At 59.2% G+C, this 9,678-nt stretch overlaps 1 protein-coding gene across 2 annotated transcripts; it reads right to left on the reverse strand.

Moving 5' to 3' along the window:
* Nucleotides 1–334: 334 nt before the first annotated feature.
* On the reverse strand, nt 335–9,198 carry NAGS (N-acetylglutamate synthase). Of its 2 annotated transcripts, XM_084615566.1 has the most exons (8): nt 8,887–9,198; nt 7,116–7,390; nt 6,831–7,035; nt 6,066–6,246; nt 5,689–5,860; nt 4,868–5,050; nt 3,444–3,534; nt 335–674 (listed from the first exon to the last, which is right to left on the reverse strand). In XM_084615566.1, the coding sequence occupies exons 1-8, from the start codon at nt 9,190–9,192 to the stop codon at nt 645–647; spliced, it is 1,443 nt and encodes a 480-aa protein (XP_084471692.1). In that variant the 5' UTR covers nt 9,193–9,198; the 3' UTR covers nt 335–644. The 2 variants fall into 2 exon arrangements, with proteins under 2 accessions (XP_084471692.1, XP_084471691.1); XM_084615565.1 differs by lacking the exon at nt 335–674 and having other exon boundaries at nt 2,837–3,534.
* Nucleotides 9,199–9,678: the final 480 nt, after the last annotated feature.

Genomic DNA, 9,678 nt, shown 5'->3' on the forward strand with positions numbered 1-9,678 from the left:
GGGACTTCAACGCTGCCCCTTCATCGTCTTTGGTGAATTCTGCATATTGGTTGCAATGAGTGGGGTGTGTGGGGATCATTGTGTGTGGTGGGTGGGGAGAACGGTAATAATAAGCTAGCTCTTATTTAGCACTTTGCATCAGTAGATCTCAAAGCGCTTTACAAAGGAGGTCAATGTCATTATCCCCATTGTACAGATGGGGAAACCAAGGCACTGAGCGGGGACATGACTTGCCCAAGATCACCCAGTGGGCCAGTGGCCAAGCCAGAGTACCCTTACTCCATTATCAGGGGGTAGCCGTATTAGTCTGTATCCACAAAAACAAGGAGTCCGGTGGCACCTTAAGGAGTCATTAGTTACTCCATTACTTAAGCAATTTCATGTGGTTACAAAGAAACCCTGCTCCCCGAAAGGATGCAGTGCTGTGGAGAGGAGCGATTTCAAAGGGGAACAACCCTCAATGCTCTTGAGAGGGAGAAGGAAGCTGCTCCAGAGATGAGAAGGGAATAATTTTGCCTCTCCTCCTGCTCTGTGTGCATACGTCCATGCTGTCTCCAGTCCATCATTGGAGCATGCACGTGAATCCGTTGTGCACTGGCTTGTCTCCTAGCACAGCCCAATGGAGGGAGCAGATGGACGCTGCTTTACAACCGGACAATCCTGCCTGCCAAAGCCTGGGGGAAAGAACAGCTTCATAGAGAGGGGAGCTGCTACCCGTCCCCCTAAGAGAGGTGGGATTTCCAGAGTGCTGGGGTGGAGTGACTGAGTGAGGAAGGGAAGCTTGAAAGGGGAGAAAAGTCCAGTTCCCAACCCCCCATTTCCACGTCTTACAACCCTGGTTAGTAACTGTCAGAGTCAGGGGCAGGTTCGGAGACTACGCTCCATGTTATAAGGTCACATGCTGCCTTTGCCCCATGAGGGCCTCCTGCCACCAGATTTGGTTTGTCTTTTGTTGCAAGGCCAGCTGCATGCCAGATCTCTCTAGCTTCAGTGCCGTGCCCGCCTAAGGAGAGCTCTTAAACACAGGCATTGTCTCAACTGCCTAGCTCAAGCCTTCCACTTTGTCCTGCTTTTGAGTCTTCCCTGTTTTCTAAACCACTTTCCCCATCATGTATTTCTGATGATTAAATGAGAAAAGGCTTTTAACTCCATTCCTTGAGTTTTATTTCTTAATGGACGTTGTTTGGCTTTAATCAAGGTGGTACTTCTCTGGTCCCCATTACTGTTATCTGAGCACCTCACAAGCTTTACTATGTTCATCCCACACACCCCTGCTGAGCCATGTCTATTAATCCTATGTTACGGATGGGGAACTGAGACTCAAAGGCCTAAAGTAACCCTTGGTGTCCATGGCTGTGCAGGTAACAGACCTTGAGTCTTCCGAATCCAGGCTTGTGCCCTAACTACTGGGCCATCCTTCCTGTCTTCCCCCGAATCACAGGCATGTGAACGGAGGAAACTTCAGCTGCGTTTCCACTCCAGAGACAGAACGTCAGATCTTACTTAAGCCACCAACTTACTTAAGGTGGCAAGAGAGACATATAGGCCAGAATTTTTTAACAAAGTTAGGCACCTAAATAAGCAGGCTGACTTTGAGAGGTGTCGGGCATCAGTGGAATACCTAGTACCTCCCAGATACTTATTCATTTGTCCTCCACCACCCCTCTGAGGCACGGCCATGTTGTCATCCCCATTGTACAGATGGGGAACTGAGGATGAACTGCCTTGCCCAAAGTCATGCAAGAAATCTGTGGCAGAGCTGGGAACCAAGTCCAGGTCTTGAGTCCTGCTGCCCAGCTCCTCTCCTATCTGAACAACGTCTCCCATCTTCCGCTTCACATGTACGTTGCTTTTAGCTTGTGCCTAACAAGTTGAAGCTATAGTGCCTGTATATTTCCTCTCGGGCTTACTGGTGCTCACGGTGGGTAGCGCTGGCATTTTAAGAGTTCATTGCAGGTTCCTGGCACTTAACCAGACAGGTTCTCCTTTAACCCTGCCACAGGCGATGCTAGTGCTTAAAGAGATCATCTCAGACTTACTTCTCTTGCTCGTTACTGGCTGACTAGCAAGAGTTCACAGTAGATTCATGGCAAATATCTAGCAATTTGACATTTAAATATTTCACTGCCAGGGATGCTGCACGAGTAAGTCTGTGATCTGGGTAGCATTTTCAAAAGTGTCCAGGGGACTTAGGAACCTGTTTCCATTTGCAAAAGTTGCTCAGGAGCCTAAATCCCCCTGACAATAAGACTTAGGCTTTGAAATGGGCCATAGGCTGCTAAGTCACTTAGGCCCAGATTTGGAAAAGTATTTAGGCATTGCGGTGCTCAGTGAAACCTAATTGATTTAGGAACCGACATCTCATTTTCAAAAGGGATTTAAGCACTTAGGTGCCAAAATCCCATTGACAGTCAATAGGATTTAGGCTCTTAAAATGAGGTTTAGGTTCCTAAATCAGTTAGGTGTCACAATGCTGAGTGCATCAATGCCTAAATACTTTTACAAATATGGGCCTTTGTCACTTCATAGAAGATCAGGGTTGGAAGGAACCTCAGGAGGTCATCTAGTTCAACCCCCTGCTCAAAGCAGGACCAATCCCCAACTAAATCAGTTGTCAACTTCTGACAATTTTACCCCCTGTTTACATGTGGGGTTTTCAAAGGGGCTAGAGGCATTAGCTGGAATTTCACTGGTGGTTTGGTGTCTGTGTCCCTTTGGTCGCTCTGAAGTTCCCAGCTGACATTTGTCAATCAGTTTTGGTGCCCAGTAGCCTTAGGCACTGGTTAAGGAGAAATTAATAAGACCCTAACATCATACTAAAGAAAGGCGAGACACCTTGAAAAAGAAGCCAAAAATCACATTAAAAGTTGATGCTTTCCAGCTACTCTTGTTGTCTGTTTTCTGCTATACACATTGTATGGAAAACTCCACACCCAGGCTGTTGGCTCCTATAAATACAAGCTTGTGTGTGACTCCTACTTACTGTTCCACAGGATTGTAAGGAAAGATGTCGCTGCTCTTTTTACACGTTCGTTAATGGAGCCTTGTTGGTCCCATTTTATAGGTCGGGAAGGTGAGGCACAGAGAGGGGAAGTGACCTTCCCACGGTGAGTCAGTGGCAGAGATGAGACTTGAACCCAAGAGTCCCGACCCCCTCGCTCTAACTTCTCTTGGCAACAGTCTGCACAACGCAGGCTTCCCTAGCACTTTATTAGGGAAAAGCTGGGTGCTGAATTGGCCAAGAGGGTTCTTCGTGCCAATTATTTCTCTGGGAAGGTCCATGCAGCTCCATGCATGGCTGGCCATTCTGTTTCTTCTTATCCAGTCTTGATGTACAAAAGCCTGACTCCTCCCAAGCCCGACCTGCTCCGCACTCACTCTGACCTAGTAAGATTGCCCTATGGTTTGCAAAATGAGTCTGGAATGGATTTTGCGTGGTTTACCAGCTCATAGGAATCCCGGATGTCGGACAGTCCAAACCAGAAGAAGATCCACTGGTGGTTGGTGAAGCTTCCGTCACTGTGCTTGAAATACCTGACGGAAACAAAACAAACGCTTAGTCCCAGAGCAATATCTGTACCCCACAGAGCAACAGGAGCGTCCGGTGATACCATTACAGGGATAATACTGGGTCAGACTTGCCACCCACTGTATCTACCTGGGCACTCAGAGCATCTGAGTCCCTCCTAGACATCCGTGATTGTATCCTTGCAGCCCCTCTGTAAGTGGCATAGTAGTGGTAATTCTGTCTTACAGAGGGGGAGGTCCAGAGTGAGTGGGAGGAGGGGACAGGTCAGCGTTAAGGGGCATTGGCAGGGTGGCATGGGAAACCTAAGCCTGGTGTAGTAGGGGGTGCTTTGCATCAGAGTACAGCTGGACCAGCGGAGTGGTGGAAGGGCCCAGCCCTGGTGTAGCAGGGGTGTTGCAGTCAGGAGTGAGAGGCATTGGCAGAGCTGGGTGTGGGGACCCCAGCGCTGGAATAGCAGGGGGCTGCAGGGCAGGGTTGTGGGGCGTTGGCAGAGCTGGGTGTGGGGAGGCCAGGGCTGGAATAGCAGGAGGCTGCAGGGCAGGGTTGTGGGGCGTTGGCAGAGCTGGGTGTGGGCACCCCAGGGCTGGAATAGGAGGAGGCTGCAGGGCAGGGTTGTGGGGCATTGGCAGAGCTGGGTGTGGGCACCCCAGGGCTGGAATAGGAGGAGGCTGCAGGGCAGGGTTGTGGGGCGTTGGCAGAGCTGGGTGTGGGCACCCCAGGGCTGGAATAGGAGGAGGCTGCAGGGCAGAGTTGTGGGGTGTTGGCAGAGCTGGGTGTGGGCACCCCAGGGCTGGAATAGGAGGAGGCTGCAGAGCAGGGTTGTGGGGTGTTGGCAGAGCTGGGTGTGGGGAGCCCAGGGCTGGAATAGCAGGGGGCTGCAGGGCAGGGTTGTGGGGCGTTGGCAGAGCTGGGTGTGGGGAGCCCAGGGCTGGAATAGCAGGGGGCTGCAGGGCAGGGTTGTGGGGCGTTGGCAGAGCTGGGTGTGGGGACCCTAGGGCTGGAATAGCAGGAGGCTGCAGGGCAGGGTTGTGGGGCGTTGGCAGAGCTGGGTGTGGGGAGGCCAGGGCTGGAATAGCAGGGGGCTGCAGGGCAGGGTTGTGGGGCGTTGGCAGAGCTGGGTGTGGGCACTCCAGGGCTGGAATAGCAGGGGGCTGCAGGGCAGGGTTGTGGGGCGTTGGCAGAGCTGTGTGCTGGGGAGCCCAGGGCTCGAATAGCAGGAGAACCATTAGTGTGTTTAAAACTTGAGCCCAGAACAGATGTGCTTCTGTGTCGGTGTCCACCAGGAGGGTGGCATTCTCAATGGAAATGCTGCTCTGCTCAGTTCCCCTTTCCACTTACCAGGGGTTAATGGGGTTGGTGACGCGAGACCTCCAGAAGAGGGTCCTGAGGTCCTGCCGTATGCACTCCCACAGCATCTGGCCGGAGCCTTGGCTTTTCTTGGTGGAGCTGACCACAAACTTGTCCAAGTACGGCATGCCGCCCAGGACCGGCTCCTTTGTGATGATGGCTGCTGCGTTGTAGCTGGGTGACAAAGGGCAGGGTGAGCGGGCCTGGGAGCGGCACAAACAGACTCTGCGTGGCAGGGAAGGCTTCCAAGAGGTAGGGAGGAGATTTTGCACCTTCTGTTCTCCCTCCCTCACTCCCCTGGGCCCACGCAGCTGCGACTAGGGTTACCCCAGCTCTCCGCTTGCAGTAGCTCATAGGCACTACAGGAAATAACCACTTTGTGCCTGGCTTTCGAGTGGCCCCAAGGTTCAGAGGCTCTGGGGTTTGGGTCTGTACTCTACAACAGGAGCCAGCCGGGAAGGCTGTTACTTGCCTTTCGTAGGCCCATCTCATGCTGCATGAGAGGGTAGAGGCCCTAGCTGGCCCCGTGGTGTGAGGTGCTGCCCGTAGGTAGAGACAATCCCTGCCCCCAAGAGTCTCCTGTCTAAACAGATCAGGCAGAGAAAGGGGGGCAGGGAAGGTTTTCAGACCTCTGGGATACAAGACAATCCCCAGAACTAACGGCCTTCAGCCAGATGCTAGGGCCACTCTGCACCCCAGGGGCTGCCCCTAGAAGTGGCTGATTAGGGATCTCTCCCCTTCTTAAACAGCCCTCTGCCTGCCTGCTCCTAGAGCTCCTGGGCCCAGCACAGACGTGCAGGGGGCCTCCTTACCCCTCTGAGAAGTAGATCGAGTGCAGCCTGGGCCGTATGGAAGCCAGATAGTCCCCTCGGAGGGTCTTCCCGAAGGAGGTGTTGATCAAAGAGACCAGGCGCTGCTGGTCCAGCTCCTCTAGCCTCTCGGCCCGCAGCATACGCTCGGCGTTCCTGAACAGGGTCCCCGAGCCTGGAGCCAAAGGGAAGAGCGAGGGCGTTGCTCACTCGGACGGTCTCCCGCAGAGCAACAGCGCTCTGATTCCTGCTCCATTCGCCAGCCGCGCCGGTGCTAATTCTCCAGCCGAGCTCAGCTCCCCAGTCCCGCCCGGAGATAGCGAGGCAGGGCTGAGCCCGTCGGGGCAGGGGCAGGGGCAGGCCCCAGCGGCCACACGCACCTTTGTTGCTGAAGATCTCGGAGAGCAGCGTGCCGGCAGAGGTGATGACGGCGGAGGCCTCGTAGGGCAAGCGGCTCAGCAGGTCGACGATCACCCTGACCTGCTGCTGCTCCTTGTGGCCCACCCACTGGGCTTTGGTCACTAGGTCCAGGTCAGCGGGCAGGTTCACGTTCCCCAGCACCTGCACGGCCAGGAGGGGGCTCAGCAAGGAGATGGGCGATGGCTCCATGGGTTAGGCCCTCCTGGCCCGTCCCCTGCTCTGGGCCGGCTGCCTCCAGGAAGGCCTGGAATGGGCCCAGCCCAGCTGCTGAACCCACGTGGAGGACACTTAACGCAGGCATGGGGCATGGTGGGGAAGGTTGGCTCTCACTCTGCCGTGGTCAGCCCAGTAGAGGGGTGCAGTGCAGGGGGCTGCTTTGACCGTCTCCCAGCTGATAGGCAAATCCCAGCAGCAGCCTTAGGCCTCTGTGGGCCCCCTAAGGTCTCTCCCCATGTGTATGTGCCTGTCCTCCAGCCTCTCCCCATTCGTGTACCACGCTCCTCAGCTCCGTCTCGTGGCTTCCCGGCCCGTGCAGGGGAGGGGCTTACCAGGAGCTGGGGAGGGGTGAAGGGAAGGCGGGCAGGGGGGGCCAGCAGGCAGGAGGACGTCGGTGGGTGGGAGGGAAGCAGGGCACCGGAAGTGGTGGGATGGGAACCCATGGCCAGGCAACAGAGGGTGCATGAGCCGGCGTCTCCCGTGCCAGGCCCTGCGCTGCCCTTACCCACCTTCTGCCCAGAGTTCCTGATCCCCCCGGTCATGTTGAGGAAGATGATCTTAGTGGGCAGCAGTGCCCTGGAGATGGCGGTGGTGACCTCGACGGAGTCCAGCAGCAGGCACTGGCGGCTGTGGGTCTCCCCGACGGGGCAGATGATGGGGATGTTCCCCATCTCCAGGCACCACTGCAGCAGGTCGCTGTCCACGGAGATCCCGCTGGGAGCGGAGAGAGAGAGGCGTTAATGGGGGCCAGCGGTCGGGTACGGAGAGCCAGGGCTGCAGGCTCAGCGGCTGACCTGGAGTGGGTGGCCGACTGCTCCGCTCCTAGGACGGCGCCGGCCCCGAAGAAGGGCATCGTCGCAGCGGCATTCTGGCGCAGGGCGTCCGTCAGGGCCTTGCAGTTCTGGGTCAGCAGCGCCTTGGCATCCCGGAAGGTGAGGGTGTCGCTCAGGGAGCTCCGGGATGGCAGCCCCAGCACCAGCAGGGGCTTCATGTCCATGCGCTGCAGGAAGGCCAAGCTGAAGGCCAGGCTGGTCACGGTCTCCTTGCAGCGGGAGACAGCCTCATCCACCTGCCCCCGGGACAGCAAGGGAGCCGCGTGTCAGGGCCCCCAGGAGGCTGGGCGGGCGCCGCCCTGGGCCCCGAGCACCTTGGGGTGGACGCTGCCGGATGGGCAGCCCTGGCTCCGCGTTAGCCCGTGGCAGAGCCGCTCCTATTGCAACTGCGAGCGCCTGCCGGCGCTGGGTGGCTGTGAGCTTGGGGCCTGGCAGGGCCGGTGCAGAGCCCTGGGGTGGGGGGCCATGTGGCTGGGGACATTGGGGCCCTGCTGCAGCCCAAAATTCCCCTCCCTGCCTCTCCCAATAGACTGTTCTCTCCCCTCCCCCACTACAGCTGTCACCCTCCCCTCCCAGCCCCTCCCCAGGACAGCTGTTACCCGGCCCCTCCCCACTATAACTGTTGCCCCTCCCAGCCCCTCCCCACTACAGCTGTTGCCCCTCCCTTCCCCACAACAGCTATCACCCCCTCCCCTCCCCCATCAACCCATCCCCACCCCAGTCCCTGTAAGGCTTGGTGCCCTTTGTCCCTAGCAGAGACTGTTATCAGCAGCCCTTATCTGGACCCTTGCTATCAGCCACAGCTGGGCTGAATGTTTCCGAGGACTTGTGCCCTCTCCCTGGCCAGTGCTTGGCTAAAGACAGCTGCCACCCCCCAGGTGTGGGTGGGGTGGGAAGGGAGGAAGTGGTGGGACCACTCTGGGCACTGCTGTCCTGGCTGGGCCATTACCCCTCTGACCCTGCGTGCCCATCAGCCAGCTCAGACCATCAGTCCCTACAGCCCAATGTGCTCCCCCCTGTGATGCCGGAGCAGACAAATGGGCCCATCTGGGCTGGCGCCTGCAGACGGGGCCGCATGCAGAGCCCCCTGGCCATGCCGCCATGTACTAAGTAGGAGCCGGAGGGGGTCATGCCGGCTGCTTCCTGGGAGTTGAGCGGGGCAAACCCCCGACCCCGCTCCCTGGCAGGAGCTGAGGGCCAGATTAAATGGTTTGAGGGGCCAGGTGCGGCCCATGGGCCACAGCTTGCCCACCCCTGCTCGATAATATCCTGAGGCAGTGAGTCCCACAGGTTAATCCCATGTTGCTTCCAACTCTTATTTCCTTGCCTCTCGTTTGACTTGGCTGCCTTTTTAATCCCGGCTCCCCTTTTAGTTAGCCCTGCAGCTCCTCCCCATGTGTCCCTCCAAGCTCCCCGTGTCCCCTCTCTGCAGCCCCATCCCCAGCATCTCCCAGCCATCCACCCCTGCTGCCCCCTCTCTGCACCCCCCTGGGCTTTGGGGCCATACCCGTCCCCTGCTTGCCCCACCCACAGGGTCCGATGCCCGACTCCCACTCTGCATCCCCCTGTCCTCCTGGGCCGTGCCCACCCCACCTAGCTGTTGGTCCAGTGTCCCCGGCTGTGCCTGCCCCCCCCACCCCACGGCCGTCCGGCCCAGCCGTGGGTCCAGTGCCCCTGGCTCTACCCCCCCCACGGCCGTCCGGCCCAGCTGTGGGTCCGGCGCCCCCCTCACCTCGATGACGGCGAAGGGGCGGCCGCCGGCCTGGCCGAGCGCCTGGAACTTGGCCAGCCAGTGGCCCGCCTCGCTGGGGCCGCCGCCGCACTCCCGGAGAAAGGCCTGGATGTCCCGCCGCACCACGGGGGCGGGCACGGCCCCGGCCCCGGCCAGCTCCACCCGGGCGCCCGCCAGCCCCCCGGGGCTCTCCCGCCGCCGGCCGCCCAGGCGCTGGGGGCCGCGGCCGCCCAGCACCCGCGGGACGGGCGCGCAGAGCAGGCGGCCGGCCGAGGCCGCCGCGGAGCCGGCGCTGAGCGAGCCCATGGCGGCGCGGCGGGCAGGCTGCAGTGGGGCCAGCCCTGGGCCAGGGCGACACCCTGGGGCCTCCCCCGGTCCCCGCCCCCTCACTCCAGGCCCCTCCAAGCAAATCAGCGGCCGGCTGCCGAGGTGCCTCCCCGCCGGGGCGCTGGCCCCTGCCCGGCACGGGGCTGTGCAAACAGCGGCTTGTGCAAGCCCAGCGCGTGCTGCGGGGCCCGGGCCGGGAGCCGGAGCCAGGTGCTCGGCGGGTTGGGACGTCCCGCTCCCTGCAGGGATCAGAGGCTCCCTCCCCCGGAGCTTGGGCCAGCTCCCACCTGCTAAGCCTGGCCGGGCGCTTTCCCTGCTTCTACCCCCGGCTGGGCTGCTGCGCCATCCTCGCCCACTGGGTGCCTGACCTGAGAGTAATCCTGGGGCCAGCTTGGCAGAGGGTGCCCGACCTGGGGGCTGCGATGACAGCCGTGTGCGTGGGGTTCGCAGGCCGCAGGTCTCTCC

The sequence above is a fragment of the Lepidochelys olivacea genome, assembly GCF_965140295.1.
Source record: "Lepidochelys olivacea isolate rLepOli2 genome assembly, chromosome: 27".
In the NCBI taxonomy this organism is placed as follows: domain Eukaryota; kingdom Metazoa; phylum Chordata; order Testudines; family Cheloniidae; genus Lepidochelys; species Lepidochelys olivacea.